Genomic DNA, 24,107 nt, shown 5'->3' on the forward strand with positions numbered 1-24,107 from the left:
TGTATGTAAATTCAGTCTTGGTTGCCAGAGTGTGCTCAGTGTGCTTGTAAATTCAGAGCGTTGTCAGATTTCCCCTTTTGATGCCATGAAAACTATGGGTATTACCATACATGACAAACCTGAGAGTTGTCAGACAGATTCGAAAACCTTTTGGTTTCAGAGAAATTGGCATTTTACACAGAAAAGGTCTGCATGAAACTCTGAAAAGGTCATTTAATAATAACAATCCAGGGAAAAGGGAGGTTCATAGGGATCAGGGTCGTTTCGAGGGAAGCAGGTACTATCATATCCATTAGTGTAATTTAGTAAAGGGTGAAACAGTGGCAACACTCTGCACCCACCACTGCACAACCAAATTTCAGACAATAGATGCCCTTTAAGGTGCATCTTTTTTAACCTGTGAATAACCTACTAAAACAAAATAGAAAAAAAACAAAAATATGAATAAACCCTGTGTTATTTTGTGACGTATCATGCATTTCATGTAAACTAATTGTTTCAGTGTCAATTATTTTGGGACTAATACATTCTATTAGTTGAATTGAGTAAATGCTTTCCTCATTTTATAGAGTAATTATTTGATTGACTATATGCCTACAATTTGATAATTGTTAATTACTCTATACACAGTACATGCTTGGGCACCAACTTGACATTCCTGAGCTGCTTGCCTCAATAAATGAATGCTAGAATATTGGTCGCCAGGATTAGTTCATACTATCGGTGATGCGATGATTTGCTATCTTGCTAGATCCTCCAGAGATGCATATGGTCTGTTGCATTTATTCGCATAATGATGGAGTCAGATTGATAAATGTTGTTCATTAAAACTCAACTAGTAAAAGCTCTTACGGAGGTCTACAGGACAATCAACACTTTTCAGTGAGAAAACATAAATCCACCTTAGATTAAAATACATTTAAAATAATTATGTTTTCAAAAATGTGGCCTACGACGCAATATCCATGCAAATATTGAAGAGAACAAAAACTACTTAGCCTACATTTGAACACTGCAGAAGTGTTGGGCATCTTCCCGATTATGGAGCCTTAGTTTTGCTGTTTGGCTACTTCAAGAGATCTAGGGCTATCGCTCAAATTCCACCTCTTCTAATGCATTTTTGGAAACCAGTCATTCCCACAGTCAGGATGGCAGTGTTGCCCACAGACGGGGGGAGACCCGTGACGAAATCCAGGGATATATGGGACCAGGGACGGTGAGGGACAGGCAGTGGTTGGAGAAGACCAGCCAGGCCTTGCAGAGGAGTCTTGTTCTTTGCACAGACCGTGCAGGCGGCGACAAACGCGACAACATCTGGAACCATGTAGGCCACCAAAAGAGTTGTCGCACGAAGGCCATGGTTCGAAGAGAGCCTGGGTGACAGCCAAGCCTGGAGCAATAGGCCCACTCCAGGACCGCGTAGTGGATAGCGTCAGGCACAAACATCCGGTTATCTGGGCCCGGTTATCTGGCTTATGGGCCAGGGCAGAATGTTGGGACAGGACAGCCCCCACTCAGACACATACTGACAGGGAGGGTCAGGATGAACCAGGATAGGAGCAGTGGCGAAGCAGTGATTATGGTCCCGGAACGTCCAGTCAGTGGCAGAAGACCACGGGAATGGAACCCTGGTAGAGGTGAGTGCAGACAGGGGGAGGCCAGGGTGCTGTAACCCCGGAAAAAGTGGCGATAAAAGTTGATGAACCCCAGGAAGCGTTGCAGCTGCACCCTGGACGTAGGCTGAGGCCAATCCAACACCGCTCTCACCTTCTCGGGATCCATCTCGACACTCCCAACAGATGATGTAGCACAAAAAGGGAAAGGGGGAGTGATGGAACTCACACTTTTATGCCTTAACAAACAACTGATTCCACAGAAGGCGCTGGAGAACCTGTCGGACGTTGAGCACGTGTTCTTGGAGGGAGCGGGTTAAGATGAGGATGTCATCAATGTCGATGAAGACAAACCGGTTCAATATGTCACGGAGAACATCATTCACCAGAGCCTGGAATACGGCAGGGGCGTTGGTGAGGCCAAAGTGCATGACCAGATATTCGTAGTGGCCGTTGGCCATGTTGAAGGCGATCTTCCACTCGTCCACGTCTCGTATCCGCACCAGGTGGTAGGCGTTTCGTAGATCCAGCTTGGAGAAAATACTGGCCCCCTGGAGCAGTAATGTCATTGAGTCCCCGGTAATCAATGCATGGGCGCAGGGTCTTTTCCTTTTTCTCCATGAAGAAGATCCCTGTGCCAGCGGGAAAGGAAGAGGGACTGATAAATCCTGAAGCTAGGGATTCCCCAATGTAGGTCACCATAGCCTTGGTCTCTGGTCCCAAAAGAGAGTACAGATGTCCCTGGGGCAGCATGGTGCTAGGGAGAAGGTCAATCCCTCAGTCAAAGGGGTGGTGCGGTGAAAGGCAGGTGGCCCCGGATTTGCTGGCCCCGGACACCTCCTGGAGGTCCTGGTACTCCGCAGGAATGGCGGAGAGGTCTGGAGCAACTTCCAAGCCACCAGGAAGACAACCGGGGCAGGATGCGCCGACTTCAGACAATGGGCGTGGCAGAACAGACTCCAGCCCATGAGAGCGCCCGTAGACCAGTTAATGAGGGATTGTGTTGCTGGAGCCAGGAGAATCCCAAAACCACGGGATTCTGGGGGGACTTGATGAGCAGGAATTGAATGGTCTCGTTGTGATTCCCTGACATACGTAGGTTGATGTTATGTGATGTTATGGGTAACCCGACCTATAGAGCGCCCGTCCAGTGCTCTAACATCCATGGGAATGGAGAGGGGCTGAATGGGGATGTTCAGCTCGGAAGCCAGTGTGTCGTCCAAAAAGCTCTCATCGTCCCCAGAATCAATGAGGACCCGGAGAGATTTGGACTGGTTTCCCCACAGCAGAATCACATGAAAAGGGGTACGGGTAAGGGAAGCAGAAAAGTTCTCCATATGGCCCACCAGAGTACTCGCTCTTACAGGTGAGCCTGGTCTTTTACAGGGCAAAAGGACACAAAATTACCAAAAGTCCCGCTCCTTGTGTTGATCCTGTGTTGATCCTGTGTTGCCGTTCTGCTGGCGACAGCCCAGCCCTGCCTAGTTGCATAGACTCGGGAAGCAGTGCCTCGGCCGTCTTCGGTGACTCTCGGGGAAGGTCGAGAAACCTTGGGTGCTCTAGTCAACGGGACCGTCTGGGACTTCTGGAATGACTCAGAGGCAAGGTGGAATCCCTGGACGTGCGAGAGAAATCAAATTTTCTCTCCATCTGTCGTTCCTTCAATCGCCCATCGATGCGGATGGTCAAAGCAATGAGGGAGTCAAGATCCGTGGATAACTCCCAAGCAGCAAGCTCGTCCTTAACCTCCTCCGAGACGTCGTGCAGGAACATGTCGTACAATGCTTCCACGCACTCTCCGCTGCCAACGTATAGAAATCCACCTCATAGTCAGCCACTCTGCGGGCGTCCTGCTGGAGCTGGATTAGCTTCCGGGCAGCTTCTCTCCCGGAGAACGGGACATCAAAAACCATCCTCACCTCTCCCTCCAGACTCATGCATATGGCCGGCTGTTATTCCCATATGGTGGTAGCCCTGGTGAGAGCCCTCCAGACATCAGCATGATGAGGTAGGCTATCTTGGAGCGATCTGAGGGAAAGGGGGTAGGGCTGAAGCTCGTAAATGAGGACACACTGAGCTAAAAACACCCGACAGGTGCTCGGCTCTCCATTAAAATGTTCCAGGGGAGGTAAACAAGGCTCCCGGGAAGGTAGAGTGGCCGGTGGGGAGGCGCTGCTAACCGCTGAGTTACTGAGGGGCGGTGTGGTTACCAAAGTGGCAGGCTGCACCCAGACAACCCGCAGAATTGCTCCAGCAGCATGTCCAATGTCCGGCCATGGCGCTCAGCCAACGTTTGGAGCCCCTCCATAAGACCACGAAGAAATTCCTTGTACCTACCAAAGGAGGCTCCTTGGGAGGAGATGGTGTTGCGCAGCTGGCTCGGGTCTGCTGGGTCAGTCATGGCCAGTTCATACTATCAGGTATGAAGGTAAGACCCAGATGCAGACGACATTGAATTAACAATGGTTTAATAATCCAACAAGGGCAGGCAATAGACAGGTAAAGGCAGGCAGGGGTCAGAAAGCCAGAGGTGGGGCAACGGTACCGCAGAGGTCAATAATCCAGAGGTGGGGCAAAGGTACAGGTCGGCAGGCGGGCTCAGAGTCAAGGGCAGGCAGGGTGGTCAGGAAGGCGGGCTCCGAGTCAGGACAGGCAGGGGTCAAAACTAGGTTTGACACTATATAAACGAGTCATTCCGCAGTGTTTGTGATTATACCCTGATGAAACGTTGGTAATTAAATTATTGCATCTGAGCTCCTAGAGTGTGCGGCTCTCTTTTATTTTCAAGTTTTCTACTCCGCTAGCCAGCACCTCGTTTTAATAGGTGTGATTTTCTTTTTCTTCTAAACAGACAAACAGAGAACACAGGTATAAATGCACAGGAGATAATGGGGAAGATGGGCAACACAACATGTCTTTTGTTAAAATGAGCAAAAGACGCAAATGATTCACTTATCACATGAAATACATAATAGTCTTCCGAAATGACTTTGACAATACAACAATAAAACTAGTGATTTAAAATAATGGTGAAAACTTTTGGGGGTTAAGTGGGTCATGCGGATGCCTATAGGTAAACATCACATTCCACCTATACCGTAGAATACCATATTTAATTGTTTTATTTATTTAACTAGGCAAGTCAGTCAGGAACAAGTTCTGAATTTGCTATGCTCCCGACTGTCAAAGTTTTTCTGTGCAATAGCCTTTTACATTTTACATTTAAGTCATTTAGCAGACGCTCTTATCCAGAGCGACTTACAAATTGGTGCGTTCACCTTAAGACATCCAGTGGAACAGCCACTTTACAATAGTGCATCTAAATCTTTTAAGGGGGGTGAGAAGGATTACTTTATCCTATCCTAGATATTCCTGAAAGAGGTGGGGTTTCAGGTGTCTCCGGAAGGTGGTGATTGACTCCGCTGTCCTGGCGTCGTGAGGGAGTTTGTTCCACCATTGGGGGGCCAGAGCAGCGAACAGTTTTGACTGGGCTGCGCGGGAACTGTACTTCCTCAGTGGTAGGGAGGCGAGCAGGCCAGAGGTGGATGAACGCAGTGCCCTTGTTTGGGTGTAGGGCCTGATCAGAGCCTGGAGGTACTGAGGTGCCGTTCCCCTCACAGCTCCGTAGGCAAGCACCATGGTCTTGTAACGGATGCGAGCTTCAACTGGAAGCCAGTGGAGAGAGCGGAGGAGCGGGGTGACGTGAGAGAACTTGGGAAGGTTGAACACCAGACGGGCTGCGGCGTTCTGGATGAGTTGTAGGGGTTTAATGGCACAGGCAGGGAGCCCAGCCAACAGCGAGTTGCAGTAATCCAGACGGGAGATGACAAGTGCCTGGATTAGGACCTGCGCTGCTTCCTGTGTGAGGCAGGGTCGTACTCTGCGGATGTTGTAGAGCATGAACCTACAAGAACGGGCCACCGCCTTGATGTTAGTTGAGAACGACAGGGTGTTGTCCAGGATCACGCCAAGGTTCTTAGCGCTCTGGGAGGAGGACACAATGGAGTTGTCAACCGTGATGGCGAGATCATGGAACGGGCAGTCCTTCCCGGGAGGAAGAGCAGCTCCGTCTTGCCGAGGTTCAGCTTGAGGTGGTGATCCGTCATCCACACTGATATGTCTGCCAGACATGCAGAGATGCGATTCGCCACCTGGTCATCAGAAGGGGGAAAGGAGAAGATTAATTGTGTGTCGTCTGCATAGCAATGATAGGAGAGACCATGTGAGGTTATGACAGAGCCAAGTGACTTGGTGTATAGCGAGAATAGGAGAGGGCCTAGAACAGAGCCCTGGGGACGCCAGTGGTGAGAGCGCGTGGTGAGGAGACAGATTCTCGCCACGCCACCTGGTAGGAGCGACCTGTCAGGTAGGACGCAATCCAAGCGTGGGCCGCGCCGGAGATGACCAACTCGGAGAGGATGGAGAGGAGGATCTGATGGTTCACAGTATCGAAGGCAGCCGATAGGTCTAGAAGGATGAGAGCAGAGGAGAGAGAGTTAGCTTTAGCAGTGCGGAGGGCCTCCGTGATACAGAGAAGAGCAGTCTCAGTTGAATGACTAGTCTTGAAACCTGACTGATTTGGATCAAGAAGGTCATTCTGAGAGAGATAGCGGGAGAGCTGGCCCAGGACGGCACGTTCAAGAGTTTTGGAGAGAAAAGAAAGAAGGGATACTGGTCTGTAGTTGTTGACATCGGAGGGATCGAGTTTAGGTTTTTTCAGAAGGGGTGCAACTCTCGCTCTCTTGAAGACAGAAGGGACGTAGCCAGCGGTCAGGGATGAGTTGATGAGCGAGGTGAGGTAAGGGAGAAGGTCTCCGGAAATGGTCTGGAGAAGAGAGGAGGGAATAGGGTCAAGCGGGCAGGTTGTTGGGCGGCCGGCCGTCACAAGACGCGAGATTTCATCTGGAGAGAGAGGGGAGAAAGAGGTCAGAGCACAGGGTAGGGCAGTGTGAGCAGAACCAGCGGTGTCGTTTGACTTAGCAAACGAGGATCGGATGTCGTCGACCTTCTTTTCAAAATGGTTGACGAAGTCATCTGCAGAGAGGGAGGAGGGGGAGGGGGAGGAGGATTCAGGAGGGAGGAGAAGGTGGCAAAGAGCTTCCTAGGGTTAGAGGCAGATGCTTGGAATTTAGAGTGGTAGAAAGTGGCTTTAGCAGCAGAGACAGAAGAGGAAAATGTAGAGAGGAGGGAGTGAAAGGATGCCAGGTCCGCAGGGAGGCGAGTTTTCCTCCATTTCCGCTCGGCTGCCCGGAGCCCTGTTCTGTGAGCTCGCAATGAGTCGTCGAGCCACGGAGCGGGAGGGGAGGACCGAGCCGGCCTGGAGGATAGGGGACATAGAGAATCAAGGGATGCAGAAAGGGAGGAGAGGAGGGTTGAGGAGGCAGAATCAGGAGATAGGTTGGAGAAGGTTTGAGCAGAGGGAAGAGATGATAGGATGGAAGAGGAGAGAGTAGCGGGGGAGAGAGAGCGAAGATTGGGACGGCGCGATACCATCCGAGTAGGGGCAGTGTGGGAAGTGTTGGATGAGAGCAAGATTTTTTTTTGATTTGAACATTTGAAAAATGTTGCTGTGTGTACTAGGCTATATGATTTAATTTATATACAGTTAAAGTCGGAAGTTTACATACACCTTAGCCAAATACATTTAAACTCAGTTTTTCACAATTCCTGACATTTAATCCTAGTAAAAATTCCCTGTCTTAGGTCAGTTAGGATCACCACTTTGTTTTAAGAATGTGAAATGTCAGAATAATAGTAGAGAGAATGATTTATTTATTTCAGGTTTTATTTCTTTCATCACATTCCCAGAGGGTCAGAAGTTTACATACACTCAATTAATATTTGGTAACATTGCCTTTAAATTGTTTAACTTGGATCAAACGTTGCGGGTAGCCTTCCACAAGCTTCCCACAATAAGTTGGGTGAATTTTGGCCCATTCCTCCTGACAGAGCTGGTGTAACTGATGCAGGTTTGTAGGCCTCCTTGCTCCCACACACTTTTTCAGTTCTGTCCACAAATGTTTTATGGGATTGAGGTCAGGGCTTTGTGATGGCCACTCCAATACCTTGACTTTGTTGTACTTAAGCCATTTTGCCACAACTTTGGAAGTATGCTTGGGGTCATTGTCCATTTGGAAGACCTATTTGCAACCAAGCTTTAACTTCCTGACTGATGTCTTGAGATATTGCTTTAATATATCCACATCATTTTCCCGCCTCATGATGCCATCTATTTTGTGAAATACACCAGTCCCTCCTGCAGCAAAGTACCCCCACAACATGATGCTGCCACCCCCTTGCTTCACGATTGGGATGGTGTTCTTCGGCTTGCAGGGCTCCCCTTTCTCCTCCAAACATAACAATGGTCATTATGGCCAAACAGTTCTATTTCTGTTTCATCAGACCAGAGGACACTTCTCCAAAAAGTGCGATCTTTGTCCCCATGTGCAGTTGCAAACCGTAGTCTGGCTTTTTTTATGGTGGTTTTGGAGCAGTGGCTTCTTCCTTGCTGAGCGGCCTTTCAGGTTATGTCAATATAGGACTTGTTAAACTGTGGATATAGATACTTTTGTACCTGTTTCCTCCAGAATCTTCACAAGGTGCTTTGCTGTTGTTCTGGGATTGATTTGCACTTTTCGCACTAAAGTACGTTCATCTCTAGGAGACAGAATGCGTATGACAGCGGTATGACAGCTGCGTGGTCCTTGCGTACTATTGTTTGTATAGATGAACGTGGTACCTTCAGGCGTTTGGAAATTGAGGTCAACAATTTATTTTCTGAGGTCTTGGCTGATTTCTTTTCATTTTCCCTTGATGTCAAGCAAGGCACTGTTTGAAGGTAGGCCTTGAATTACATCCACAGGTACACCTCCAATTGACTCAAATGATGTCAATTAGCCTATCAGAAGCTTCTAAAGCCATGACATAATTTTCTGAAATTTCCAAGCTGTTTAAAGGCACAGTCAATTTAGTACATGTAATTTTCTGACCCTCTGGAATTGTGATACAGTGGATTATAAATGGAATAATCTGTCTGTAAACAATTTTTGGAAAAATTACTTTTTTAAAAAATTTGTGGAGTGGTTGAAAAACAAGTTTTAATGACTCCAACCTAAGTGTATGTAAACTTCCGACTTCAACTGTATGTTACAACACGGGTTTTACTAATAAATATGTTTAAATGGTCTTTAGTACTTTTTAAATAGGATAAAAGCCTAGTGTATAGAGCGTTTGGCCAGTAACCAAATGGTTGCTGGATCGAATCCATATCATCCACAGGGGAATCCAGTGGAGAGATTTAACCGTACACTGTTGTCAATGTTGCGCACACTAGATGAAGAGAAAAAAGGCCAACTGGGGTGATTATCTGAACAAGGTCATTCATGCATATAATTGTACCAACAGTGATGCTACTGGGTTCTCACCGTATTTCCTGCTATTTGGAAGGGCTCCACTGCAACCTGTTGACCTTGTCTTTGGGTTACAGATAAAGGGACAGGAGAAATCATACCAGGATTATGCTAAGAAGTGGCAGCAACAGATGGTGGAAGCTTATAACATCGCCAGTAGCAACATGGAAAAATCAACAGCAAAGGGAAAAGCCTACTACGATCGGAAGAAAATGAGTTCGGTTCTGGTCTCAGGGGATCGTGTACTGGTGAGGAACATGTCAGAACGTGGGGGGCCGGGAAAGCTAAGATCACACTGGGAGAACCAAATACATGTGGTGATAACCAGGAAAGGTGATGACATCCCTGTCTATGAGGTCAAACCCGAGGGGTACAGGCAGGGCCCGGGTTCTGCATCGAAATATGTTCGTGTCATGTAATTCCCTACCATTTGAGGAACCTGTTGAAACACCCAGTAGAGGTCTGTGGAGAAGGGAAGCACCCCAGCAAAAGCAGCAAAATGGGGAGAGCGCTGAGTCTAAGAGCTCAGATGAGGATTCTTATCCGGTATTCATCAATAGGCCACGTAGGGATGAAGAGAGCAGACAGAGTAGCACACAGCTAGTATCAGATAATAGTGAGGAACGGGGTCAGACGGATAGAAACTTCACTGTGAAGGAGTGCCAGCCAGTCCTCAGAGAGAGCCCGGAGAGGACAGGGATAAATATGAAAACAGCTCAGTGACTCAATCATCTCATGATGAAGTGGACACTGATTCATTGGGGTCACCCATGACCTTGCCCCGCCGTTCAGCCCGGCAGAGGAGGCCCAGAGACATTCTAACCTATAACACTTTAGGGCTGCCAAGCTCTTATCAGGATACCAACTAGAGATGTTCTGATGTGTATATATTTTATTGTTTACCTTTACTAATCACAGTGTGATAATGTTTAGTGGGGGTTGCATCTTTGCCCATAAAGGCAGACTGGACATGTCTAGATAGTTATATGGCTGTTAGGCCAATTTTCTCCGTTGTTCTCATGACCAGTACTTACATCCTCTGTTTGTTTTGAGGCCAGTGAAATGTTTGGGACAACATTTCGTTTTTGCAGGGGAGTGTTGTAAGGGGCTTAATACAGTTGTAATCCAGCCACTAGGGGGTACTCTGGTGAAGCCCATGGGAAATACAGAAATATAGTTTAAGTGAATTGGTGAGAGTAAGAATGAAAAACTAAAGAAAGACTGTAAACGGCTGTTACCGTTTACAGTGAAGTAAACCGTACTTTTCACCTTGTAGTTTATATGATAAGCTCATTGGAAGGGTAACATGCACAAAGTAGATGTCCTAACCGACTTGCCAAAACTATAGTTAGTTAAGAAGAAATTTGCGGAGTGGTTGAAAAACAAGTGTTAATGACTCCAACCTAAGTGTATGTAAACTTCCGACTTCAACTGTATGTTACAACACTGGTTTTACTAATAAATATGTTTAAATGGAACCAAATTATATTTCTGTCTTTAGTACTTTTTAAATAGGATAAAAGCCTAGTGTATAGAGCGTTGGGCCAGTAACCGAATGGTTGCTGGATCGAATCCCGAGTTGACAAGGTAAAAAAATCTCCCGTTCTGCCCCTGAACAAGGCAGTTAACCCACTGTTCCCCGGTAGGCCGTCATTGTAAATAAGAATTGGTTCCTAACTGACTTGCCTAGTTAATAAATAAAGTTTAAATAATAAATATGTTCTACGGTATAGGTTGAATGTGATAGCCTACCTATAGACAGCCCATCACATTCAACCTATACCGTACCATATTTTGTAACTTGATCTTTATTTATAGACACTGCAGATCCTGTGTCAAGCTCCATTTTGAGGGGTGTGCCTTTGTTTTCTGGTGCCGCCCCTATTATGCTACAGCTGGGAGAAGTCACTGGTCATGTCCAAATACCCACACTTGCGTCCTCATTTTTTGCTGTGTATACATTGAAATATGTGTATATCAGCGTAATAAACTAAAGCACTGAACATTGGGAACAAGATCAAAATGACTGCTATTTCTTGATCTATAAATTAAATAATGACATTTGTAGCCTAGCCTACAGTACTAAAACAATCCATGTGTTCAACTCAAAAAGCCTGTTTAACATGACATCAAAAACGCAGCCACATCCCGAGTTCCTGGCGCCGACACATTCAGAAATCATACGATGGTGTAGTAAAAGCTCTTACGAAGGTCTACAGAACAAGAAACACTTTTCAGTGAGAAAACAGAAATCTAATTTTAGATTAAAATACATTTAGAATACTTCTGTTTTCAAAAATGTGGCCTACAACGCAATACCGGTGCTAATTTTAAGAAGAACAAAAACTACTTAGCCTACGTTTGAACAACACTGCAGAAACTTCTGGCATCTTCCCAATTAAGGAGCCTTAGTTTTGTTGTTTAGCTACTTCAAGAGATCTACGATCTGTCACTCGAAGTCCACATGTTCCAATGCATTGTGGAAACGTGTGCCAAAATTAGTATGACATCTGGGCATCTGGGCATTTAATTTTGAAATGTTGCATATTATTAAACATAATGTTTTTGCATACTCAAATGGCCTACTATTTAAAATGCAGGTATGGGTATTCGGACAAGACCAGTGACTTCTCCCAGCAGTAGCATAATATGGGCGGCACCAGAAAACAAAGGCACAATCCTCAAAATTGAGCTTGACACAGGTTCTGCAGTGTCTATAACTGTCTACAATGAGCATTTCAAGGTTATCAAGCTGAAGAAAACAAATGTGTTGCTGAAGACATAGTCAAGAGAGAGATTGATCCCAATGGTGGTTTTGCAGATCAGAGTGAGTTATTTGTCAGGGAATGGCTGTTCAAAATAAAATGTGAATGGTGTGACTTGAAAATGCATAATTAACATTTCCCAGCTTAGAGAAAAAGGCACAGACCAAACACTGAAACACTTGCTGAAGAATTATGACAGTTTTCAATAATCAGATGGGAACGGCCAAAGGATTCACAACCAAGCTCGTACTGTTCCATAATCCCTGAGACAAAAGGTGAAAGCAGACATTTCTTTCTTTGCTGAATTCCTGTTGATTTTAGGAGGAGGGGTGGGGGGGGGGTTAGTTCCCGGAGAGGCTGTTGTGTTTTGTCAGTGACTCAAGTTACACATGCTCAGAATGTCGGTGTGGTTTTCTTTTGAACGTTGTGTGGGAACGAGGTCGAAAGAGAATACAAAGGGAGAGTAAAACAACAACAGATGTGGAGAACTGTAGCCTACACAACAAGGTTTGAATGGTACGACAGTTGTAGGTCGAGAAACATGGTTCTGACTAGGTAGTATACAACTAAGACCAGAAGTGACTTTTTTTGTAGCAGGTTAGGAGAACTTACGCAGCAGGTTAGAAGAATTAACGTAGCAGGTTAGGAGATCTTACGCAGCAGGTTAGAAGAATTAATGTAGCAGGTTAGGAAAACTTATATAGCAGGTTAGAATAATTCATGTAGCTGGTTAGGAGAATTAAGTTAAGGTTAGGAAAAGAGTTAGAGCTAAAATTCTCTCCTAACCTGCTACGAAAAGTCACTTATAGTCACACCGAAGAAACATAGAAACAACAAAAGTCTATATGAATGATGGATGGTTTAAAGGAGCATGGCCATTATAGTTGTATGCCTCTATCCATAAAATCAGCATATTTCATCAAAGGCTTTAAATAGTTGCAAATAGATGGCATGACCATTTTGGGGTTATTGTTTTGTTTTTGCACGCATGTCTTGTTAGGGATTCAGGAAGACTTGGGTATATCTTGGGTATGTACATGTATGTGCATGTCTTCTTCAATCTTACCTCTATTCACAATGATCTTGTTTTGGGGCTGGCTCCACCGCTCTTTATGGTATGAAACAGCATAAAGGCCCAAAATGCAACACTATTACAAATCTGAGAGAGGTTCTCTCTACACATGTGATCTATTAAGTTTTCCTATCACAAAATCTCTCTGTAGTCTCCTGACTGAAACCAGCTGAAACCTGCATGGTCCTAGCCCTGAGCCATCTAAATGCATATACTTGAGGCAGAGCTATGTATAAACAATGCTTTTCCTTAATATTAATATACTAGACACGTTTAATTTCATTGCGAGAACATTGCTGTGTCCTAGTGCTTAGAATACTAATGGCACTCTCACTGTGAAAGGAGGGGGAGGAGCATGAGTCATGGGTATCGAAAACACAAAATGCACTTAAAGCTGGGGCACAGATGTGCTTTGAAAGAACGAAGAGGAAAGGACGATGGGCTTTCTGCTGCCGATCCTTCTGGCTCTGTTAGCCTCTGTCTTAGGGGGACTCTACCTCCTGGGGGCCTTCAGGTGGTGTCGACCAGGGGAACCACCCCTGGACCGGGGCCCCATCCCCTGGCTGGGCCACGTCCTTGAGTTCCGCAGGGACACAGCAAAGTTCCTGGAGAGGATGAAGAGGAAGCATGGGGATATTTTCACCGTACAGCTGGGAGGATTCTACTTCACATTCCTTATGGACCCTCGGTCCTTCGGGACGATTGTGAAGGAGGCCCGCACCAAACTGGACTTCAGCAAGTTTGCACAACATCTGGTGCAGAAAGTGTTTGGTTACCACTCAGACCACAGGTTTCCTCAGATGTCCAGCAACAAGCACCTGATGGGGGACGGTTTAGTTGTCATGACACAGGCTATGATGAGCAACCTACAGAATCTGATGCTGCATAGTGTAGGGACGGGGGATAATAACCATATGCCCTGGAATGAGGACGGTCTGTTCAACTACAGCTACAACATTGTCTTCAGGGCAGGTTACCTGGCTCTATTCGGTAATGAGACACCAAAATCCACAGAGAGCATGGAGAAAGCCAGAGAGGTCGACAGAGTGGAGTCCCAGGAGCTCTTCCTTGAGTTCCGTAAGTATGACCAGCTCTTCCCCAATCTGGCCTATGGGGTCCTGCCTCCAGGGGAGAAGAGAGAGGCGGAGAGGCTGAAGAGGCTGTTCTGGAACATGCTGTCAGTGCAGAAGGTGAAGACCAAGGAGAACATCAGTGTCTGGGTGCGCGATCAGCAGCAGGAGAGGGAGGAGCACGGCATGGAAGACTTCATGCAGGACAGGTACATGTTTCTTCTCCTTTGGGCCTCACAGGGCAACACAGGCCCTGCTGCCTTCTGGCTCCTTCTCTACCTCATGAAGCACCCAGATGCAATGGGGGCTGTGAAGAAGGAGGTGGAGGAGGTGCTGAAGGAGACAGGCCAGGAGGTGAAGCATGAAGACCCCTTTATCGATCTAACCCGGGACATGCTGCAAAAGACGCCCATCCTGGACAGCGCCGTGGAGGAGACACTCCGCCTCACCATAGCCCCTGTCCTCACCAGGGCCGTACTCCAGGACATGTCCCTTAAGATGGCAGATGGAAACGAGTACCGCATCAGAGAAGGAGACAGAGTAGCCCTGTTTGCTTACACTGCCGTCCAGATAGACCCAGAGGTCCACCCGGACCCACTCACCTACAAGTATGATCGCTTCCTGACAGCAGAGGGGGGTAAAAAGACGGACTTTTACAAAGGTGGGGATAAAATTAAATACTACAACATGCCGTGGGGTGCTGGGATCACTATGTGCCCAGGACGCTTCTTCGCCACCAATGAGCTGAAGCAGTTTGTCTTCCTCATGCTCACATACTTTGACTTTGAGCTCAAGAACCCAGATGAAACGATACCTGATATTGACACCAAGCGCTGGGGCTTTGGGTCCATGCAGCCAAACAGAGACATCCAGTTTAGATACAGACTCAGGTTTTAAAAATGAGTGACTGACAAACCAGCCCTTGTCAACACTGAGTGTAAACTTCCATCTCATGAGCTGTTAATCTGATTTGGTTTACTATGAACTATCTTGTGCCTAAACATAAATGTGTCTGGAGTACCTAGTACCACAACAAGTGATACAGTATTAAAATAACTGCTTATAATTGTTTTGTTTATTCAGAGAGGACAAATCATCTACTTTTACTGTCTTTGAAAATATCTGGAATGTTTATGCTTAGAGTCAGCTGGAAATATTACATTTTAAAATTGAAATCAGGTACTATATAATATTTTTGAGTGATGAGTCACGAGGAAATGGTTTGCAGATAGTATTAGAAACATGTAGAAGACGTGTAGGAGACGTATTCTACAAGAAACAATATCACTCCCTAAAAACGCAATCCTTGGTAGCTTTTCTGAATTCACAGATAAATTTTGATAATTGTAAAAAATTATCATAAAATCTTACAACAACAAAAAAAGAAACGCACAGATGTTCAAAACCAATTCCATGTAGGAGATGAATTTACATGTAGTTAAAGCTACTGTGTGTACTGTATTCTTGCTTTTATTATCTTCATAGTCTGGTTCACTCATATTCTGACCCTCAAGGACTGTCTATGATTGTGCCAAAAATGTGTACTATAATAATCATTGCTGTTTTTGTAACATTGTAATGTCAAGCATTTAATCTTTATGTTTTTCCTCCTTTCAAATGTAATAAAATATCCTTATAAATCCTTGGTTGTGGTATAAGTGTTATACCCCTTTCATACAGACAGAAATCCCACTTTTTTTTACCATCCCAACTTTTTTTAAATCTGCGCTTTTGTATATCTGAAAGGGGTAGGGGGTAAGAAAACATGGTATATTAAATCCCACCTCGAGTCCTAGACATGAAGCTTGCATTTTTAGACCCTGTAACCAAAATACAGGTATCGGGTCTTATTCCAACCTCATAGTGTGGAAATATATATAAAACACAGGGAAATCATGTTTTTAACTGCACTGGGCCTTTAATATATGTTTTTGCTTGTCTTTGGGCACCCTCATGCATCTGGTTTTCAGGGGAAATAGAAAAGGAGCCTGTGATGCAACTTCTGCTTTTGAACATTAACAAGGTGACACTCCATCTTAACTCCTCCACATTTACTGGATAGGTTCAACAGTGCAGAAGAGAACCTCCCCCGACAGTATTTTTTTCTCGTCAGGACCAGAAAGAAAGAAATGCCGCTCAGGCGCCTTTTACGCCTGCTATGTTAGGTTGATCGATAGATAACAGGGTTGACATGTTAAACTAGACCCACTTAGTTTCCACCACAAAACACCAGAAAATTGTCAAAAAGAGTAGAAACCAACTCAGCAGCTTTTACACTACTATTTGACAAAAAAAATATTTAAAAGAAATAGTTTCACAATGTTAGACAGAGTTCAGTTCATGTAACAGGGTTGAACTTAAAATGAGCGAAAGAAATTATTCACTAATCACATATTCTGAAATGACTTTGTCAATACAACAAAATAACTGGGGATTTAAAATGATGGTTACATAAAAAAAACGTTTTGCGGGTTAAGTGGATCAAAATCTTCCTAGAAGTAACAGAGGGTGCACGGAGGAACGTGGAAATTTGGCACTTTAGCAAGTCTTTATTCATATTAAAAAATAGATTTATTGAATTCTCAATGTGGTCTATATTAAAGGTCACTTTATGTAATATAACAGGCTTTTAAAATTCAATTTTGGTGCACAATTTCTACGCAAAAGGCACTCTTTTGTGGAATGACCCATGTAAAGTATCTTTAGAAAGTATTGACAACCTTTGACTTTTTCCACTTTTTGTTGAATTACAAAGTGGGGTTAAAATGGTTATAATTGTCTTTTTTTTGTCAACAATCTACACAACATACTCTGTAATGTCAAAATGGAAAAGTAAAAAAAAAAAAAAAAATTTAACTAATGAGAACATAATTACAAAAAAATAATTTATAGACTGCAAGAAATCCAAACTGATGTAATATTTGACTAAATAAAACATAATTGTAAAGCCATAGTTATTTGGTTGTTTTGCCAAAATCATTTCGGAAGATTATTATTTATTTAATGTTATTAATACATTTAGAAAATGCTTCAAGATCTGTCAAGTTGGTTGTTGATCATTGCTAGACAGACATGTTCAAGTCTTGCCATAGATTTTCCAGCAGATATACAGTGGGGAGAACAAGTATTTGATACACAGCCGATTTTGCAGGTTTTCCGTCTTACAAAGCATGTAGAGGTCTGTAATTTTTATCATAGGTACACTTCAACTGTGAGAGACGGAATCTAAAACAAAAATCCAGAAAATCACATTGTATGATTTTTAAGTAATTAATTTGCATTTACATGCGTTGTAAGTAGGAAAACCTACAAAATCGTCAGTGTATCAAATACTTGTTCTCCCCACTGTATGTCAAAACTGTAACTAGGCAACTGAGTTAGGAATGACGCCTGTATCTTTGTATACACCATCCAAAGCCTAATTAATAACTTCACCGTACTCACTTTTTATTTTTTACAAGTCTACCAATCATTGCCCTTGTTTGTTAGGCATTGGTAAACCTCTCTGGACTTTGTGGTTAAATCTGTGCTAGAAATTCACTTCTTGATTAAGGAGCCTTACAGATGTTTGGGGTACAGAGATGTGGTCGTCATACAAAAATCACATACTATACCCCATATTCTGTCTGAAGTAGGTATTATTGTCAATATAGTTAGTGTATCTCAACTGGGCACAGACGTCAATTCAATGACAATTCAATGCTTTGGTAGAGACTGTCTGTGGTTATTTGGGGTTGAAGCATGCACAAGATTCAGAAGCTCTCCAAAAGCTAAACTAGTAAGCCAAATAGAAGGAAGCTTTGTGGTATGCAATGCTACTGTGCACATAAAAGGGTGATGTGTACTCCTACAAATGTCGTAGGCCATCTTGTGGACACAAAGGGGAAATGTTTAAATCAGTCTGAGGTTACTAAAGGTGCTTTCAAATACACACTACATGGACTGCTCGGGGGGGGGGGGGGGGGGAGTAGCTAGAATTACATCATTTGGTGGCTATGTCTAATCCACTCTGTGGCATTGTTGAGAGAAAAAAAGAACATACTATACTTTTACATTCATCACACCCAAAATAGAGATCGGAATGTACTGTGAAGTTACTTTTCTACTTTGCTACTGTTTCTACTTTGGGAGTATAGTCCATCAACGATTCCTCTCTATCGCACTCTGTTCTGGGCTGTTTTCTCCAGATTATGAAACATACAGACGGTAAATTACAAAATACGTTGCACTTCCTATAATATGCAATTCATTATTTGAATTTTTCTGACCTTTATACGTCTTAACCTTTGTTTAAATTGGAAACACCAAAGACTATTCTGTACCGTTTGTGGGTGGTTTCTGGTTATTGTGCAATCGAGTTAGTCATTAACTGCTGGCAGGGGTGTCATAGTTTCATCACGCCATAAAAAAAAAACAAATTCTAGCCGGGGCTCAGATTGTCTGTGTGAGAACGAAGAAGAAAGGACGATGGGCTTTCTGCTGCTGATCCTTCTGGCTCTGCTAGCCTCTCTCCTGGGGGGCTTCTACCTCCTGGGGGCTGTCAGGCAGCGTCGACCTGGGGAACCCCCCCTGGACCGGGGCCCCATCCCCTGGCTGGGCCACGTCCTTGAGTTCCGCAGGGACACAGCAAAGTTCCTGGAGAGGATGAAGGGGAAGCATGGGGATATTTTCACCGTACAGCTGGGAGGATTCTACTTCACATTCCTTATGGACCCTCGGTCCTTCGGGACGATTGTGAAGGAGGCCCGCACCAAACTGGACTTCAGCAAGTTTGCACAACATCTGGTGCAGAAAGTGTTTGGTTACCACTCAGACCACAGGTTTCCTCAGATGTCCAGCAACAAGCACCTGATGGGGGACGGTTTAGTTGTCATGACACAGGCTATGATGAGCAACCTACAGAATCTGATGCTGCATAGTGTAGGGACGGGGGATAATAACCATATGCCCTGGAATGAGGACGGTCTGTTCAACTACAGCTACAACATTGTCTTCAGGGCAGGTTACCTGGCTCTATTCGGTAATGAGACACCAAAATCCACAGAGAGCATGGAGAAAGCCAGAGAGGTCGACAGAGTGGAGTCCCAGGAGCTCTTCCTTGAGTTCCGTAAGTATGACCAGCTCTTCCCCAATCTGGCCTATGGGGTCCTGCCTCCAGGGGAGAAGAGAGAGGCGGAGAGGCTGAAGAGGCTGTTCTGGAACATGCTGTCAGTGCAGAAGGTGAAGACCAAGGAGAACATCAGTGTCTGGGTGCACGATCAGCAGCAGGAGAGGGAGGAGCACGGCATGGAAGACTTCATGCAGGACAGGTACATGTTTCTTCTCCTTTGGGCCTCACAGGGCAACACAGGCCCTGCTGCCTTCTGGCTGCTCTTCTACCTCATGAAGCACCCAGACGCCATGAAGGCCGTGCAGGGGGAAGTGGAGGAGGTGCTTAAGGAGACGGGCCAGGAGGTGAAGCACGAAGGCCCTTTCATCAACCTGACCCAGGACATGCTGCAAAAGACACCCATCCTGGACAGCGCCGTGGAGGAGACACTCCGCCTCACCTCCGCCCCCGTCCTCACCAGGGCCGTGCTCCAGGACATGTCCCTTAAGATGGCAGATGGAAGCGAGTACCGCATCAGAGAAGGAGACAGAGTAGCCCTGTTTCCTTACACTGCCGTCCAGATGGACCCGGAGGTCCACCCGGACCCACTCACCTACAAGTATGATCGCTTCCTGACAGCAGATGGGGGTAAAAAGACAGACTTTTACAAAGGTGGGAAAAAAATTAAATACTACAACATGCCGTGGGGTGCTGGGATCACTATGTGCCCAGGACGCTTCTTCGCCACCAATGAGCTGAAGCAGTTTGTCTTCCTCATGCTCACATACTTTGACTTTGAGCTCAAGAACCCAGATGAAAAGATACCTGATATTGACACCAAGCGCTGGGGCTTTGGGTCCATGCATCCAACCAGAGACATCCAGTTTAGATACAGACTCAGGTTTTAAAAATGGTTGACTGACACAAACCAGCCTTTGACAACATTTTGACAACTGTTAATCTGATGATGATTATTATAAACGATGTGCCTAAACATTAATTTATCTAGAGTACATAGTACAGTAAAATGTGTTACAGTATTACAATAACTGGATATAATTGCTGTGTTAATTTAGATGAAAAATAATTTAGCTGTTCTCTCTTTGAAAATGACTGGAAGGAATATTTTTGTTTATGCTTTGAGTCAACTGGAAAGTAGATATTGCATAATTGAAAGCTGACATAGATAGAAAAGAATCTGTCCTGTAAAGCCGGTGAGTAATAGGAAAGGGTTACAGAAAGTATTAGAAATGCACATATGTTATCTGTAAGTGAACTACAACAAAATATATAAAGTTAACTTTATCCCATTACTCAACAATATGAAAGCAGACCTTATTAAATGGAACAGTCTTATCATACAGTACATCTAACAAGTACACTCTTAGAAAAAAGGGTTTCCAAAGGGTTCTTCGGCAGTCCCCATAGGAGAACTCTTTTTGGTTCCAGGTAGAACCCTTTGGGGTCAATTTAGAACCATCTGTGGTAATGGTTCTACATTGAACCCAAAAGGGTTTTACCTGGAACCAAACAGGGTTCTTCAAATGTTTATCCTATGGGGACAGCCAAAGTACCCTTTTAGGTTCTAGATAGACCTCTTCAGAATGGCATGGCTCCCAAAGTTTTAGTATGTATTCTAGGTAATACCAATTACCCAGAAAGTATACTCGGTCACAACAGACTTTATATGGGTAAATAAGTCTCATAGAATATAAACAAAAGTCTTCCTTGAGGGTGGTTTCAACCTTCCAGACTTGGAATTGTATCAACTCGCTGAGGCTTTTACTTGCCTTATATAGTTAAATGCGCTTAAGAGGAAGATGTGCCTGCTCATCCCCAGAATCTTTTCATGTATCTATTTTCAAAGGACAAAGCTAAGAACATTAACCTCTTCATAGTTAAGAAAAATAAACAACATGGGAGAAAATGTAGCATATTCTACAATAAACAATATCACTCCCTAAATAAACAATCCTTGGATAGCTTTTCAGAATTCAACAATAAATTGGTCCACATGGAAAAACTAAAACGCATAGAAACCGTAAATGACTTGGTTATAGGAAATACATTTATTTCCATGACAGCATTAGAAAGCAATTTTGGTACATGAACATTTAAAAGTTTTATATCACGAAATTTCAATTTGGGATCTTTTTGTTTTTACATCAGAGCAATCTTGAGGGAATCCTATTTGAGTCAGACAAGGATATTCATATGATAGGTAAGCTATATAAAACAGTGCAGAGAGCCTATCCAACTGACAATCTCTTATAAACTATTGGAACCAAGACTTAAAAGGAACTGATGTTGGCACCAGATGGAGGGAATGTTGGAACATAGCTAACGAAATTACAGTAAATGAAAATGTACACTTAATCCAGTGTTAACTAATGTATAGAATTAATTATACAAGAGACAAATTTGACAAATTCAACAGCATAATGGCAGAGTATGGCGACGACAAGAAGCAAAATAGTGCAGTTGGAGGCCATGTTGCCGGAGAGTGATGCTGAGGGTGTGAACATGTTGGTCTGGGCAGGTGTGATATAGTTGATGTTTGTATTGTTTCAAAACATTTGATAAAATCTTACCCCCCCCAAAAAAGAAAGGCACAGGTGTTCAAAACCAACTCCAAGTAGGAGATGAGATGACATTTATTTAAAGCTACTGCTGTGTGCTGTATTGTTGCTTTTATTATATTTTTAGTCTGGCTCACTTGGAAAGTTATTCATTACACTTTCTATAGTGTATAAATACACCCAGTCACTACAAAGATACAGGCGTCCTTCCTAACCAAGTTGCCGGAGAGGAAGGAAACCGCTCAAGGATTTCACCATGAGGCCAATGGTGACTTTAAAACCGTTAGACTTTAATGGCTGTGATAGGGGAAAACTGAACATGGATCAACAACATTGTAGTTACTCCACCATACTAAACTAATTGACATTGTGAAAAGAAGGAAGCCTGTACAGAATACAAATATTCCAAAACATGCATCCTGTTTTCAACAAGGCTCTAAAGTAATACTACAAAAAATGTGGCAAAGCAATTCACTTTTTGTCCTGAATACAAAGTGTTATGTTTGGGGCAAATCCAATTCAACACATCCCTGAGTACCACTCACCATATTTTCAAGCATAGTGGTGGTTGCATCATGTTATGTTATGGCTATGCTTGTAATGCTTGTAATCGTTAAGGACTGGGGAGTTATACAGGATAATAAATAAACAGAATGGAGCTAAGCACAGGCAATTTTCCCAGAGGAAAATATGGTTAATTTTGCTTTCCACCAGACACTGGGAGATGAATTCACCTTTCAGCAGGACAATAACCTAAACCACAAGGCCAAATCTACACTTGAGTTGCTTACCAAGAAGAAAGTGAATGTTCCTGAGTGGATGAGTTACAGTTTTGACATAAATCTAATTGAAAATACATGGCAGGACCTGAAAATGGTTGTCTAGCAATGATCAATAACCAATTTGACAGACCTTGAAGAATTTTGAAAAGAATAATGGGAAAATGTTGCTCAATCCAGGTGTAGAAAGCTCTTGGAGACTTACCAAGAAAGACTCACAGCTCTAATCGCTGCCAAAGGTGCATATACAAAGTATTGACTCAGGGGTGTGAATACTTATATAAACGAGATATTTCAGTATTTCATTTTCAATAAATTAGCAAACATTTCTAAAAATCATAGTTTCACTTTGTGATAATGTGGCATAGTGTGTAGATGGGGGGAGAAAAATACATACTTAATATATTTAATTCAGGCTGTTACACAACAAAATGTGGAATAAGTCATGGGGTATGAATACTTTCTGAAGGAAACGTATGTCCTAGGCCACAGTGTGGACACAAAAGGCAGATCAGTCTGATGTTACTAAAGTTTTCCCAAATCCACACTACATGGACTACTCAGAAAAAGTAGCTAGAATTATATCATGTGGGGGCAATCAGTTTAATCCACCTTGAACCACATAAAAAACTACTAGGCCTATTCAGTGAGACTTGTACCCATTTGTGCCCTTAAAGAGACTGCCTTTAAAAAGAAACGAATCATTTTGAACAATGTCTATGTGGCATCCATATTAGTCAGAAGCAGTTGTTCTAGTGTCAAAATTGACTACATAGTGTAAATAGGATACTTTTGGTCATAAAGTCAGTCTCTTCTAAAAATGGAATTTGGAACATCCTGTGCGTCACAACGGGTAAATGACCGTTGGGTTTTGATTTGTCTACTAACATACGGTGAACAGCTGCGGTGATTGCTCTCTATCCAATAGCATATACACTGAGACAGACCTGCCAAGCAGCTACGACTTTGTTTACATAAGATAACACGTTGTGCATTTTTTTTAAACTTGAGAAATACTGCACCAAACACCTCAGTTAGATGTAAAATTGCTCAACTAAAACATCCTCGGCAAAAATGTAAAAATAAATTGTCACGCCGACTCATGCTCCCTCCCGCAGGCGCTCGAAGTCGCGGTTCTACTAACCATCAGCCCTGGCAACAATTATTATGCACACATGCTCCCAATCATTAAGCACACTTGGTCATCATTTACACTGTGATTCCTCCCGCTTTATTTATCCCTCAGTTGACATCAGTCATTAGGTAATATTGTTCTCTCTCTCTTTCTGTACGCTGCTAATTTTTGCTCATCAACATCGTGTCTTTATTAAACTCACCTACTGCATCCTGACTCCCAGTGTATATTTGACATAAATACAGATTTCTTGAGTTATCTTAGATTCATTCAGGGGATTTTGAGGAAGTGAAATAGGCTTCCACGCGCGTCTACAGTTTCTCATGGGGGACAAACATCATAAACCAAACATGGAATCGGTCAGGGAACACACCAGGAATACTGAAATCTTGTAATCATTAAGTACTGATGAGTTATACACGATAATAAATTAACAGAATGGAGCTTAACACGGCAAAGTCCCCGAGAAAATATGGTTCATTCTGCTTTCCACCAGACACTTGGGAGATGAATTCACACGTGCCAATTGGCGTGTTCAGTGGCTTTTTAAGAGCAAAGGCAAATTGGAGATTTGTCTCTACAACACCTGTATGTAA

General features: G+C 43.7%; 2 protein-coding genes across 2 annotated transcripts; both read left to right on the forward strand.

Moving 5' to 3' along the window:
• Positions 1–13,151: 13,151 nt before the first annotated feature.
• On the forward strand, positions 13,152–15,571 carry LOC115102943 (5-beta-cholestane-3-alpha,7-alpha-diol 12-alpha-hydroxylase-like). Its single transcript, XM_029623406.2, has one exon. It carries the CDS (start codon positions 13,297–13,299, stop codon positions 14,824–14,826), a length of 1,530 nt encoding a protein of 509 aa, XP_029479266.1. The 5' UTR covers positions 13,152–13,296; the 3' UTR covers positions 14,827–15,571.
• Positions 15,572–18,346: 2,775 nt separating this feature from the next.
• On the forward strand, positions 18,347–23,721 carry LOC115102944 (5-beta-cholestane-3-alpha,7-alpha-diol 12-alpha-hydroxylase-like). The gene has a single exon (XM_029623407.2). It carries the CDS (start codon positions 18,397–18,399, stop codon positions 19,924–19,926), a length of 1,530 nt encoding a protein of 509 aa, XP_029479267.1. The 5' UTR covers positions 18,347–18,396; the 3' UTR covers positions 19,927–23,721.
• The last annotated feature ends 386 nt before the right edge of the window (positions 23,722–24,107 follow it).

Source organism: Oncorhynchus nerka, linkage group LG20 (assembly GCF_034236695.1).
Source record: "Oncorhynchus nerka isolate Pitt River linkage group LG20, Oner_Uvic_2.0, whole genome shotgun sequence".
NCBI lineage: Eukaryota > Metazoa > Chordata > Actinopteri > Salmoniformes > Salmonidae > Oncorhynchus > Oncorhynchus nerka.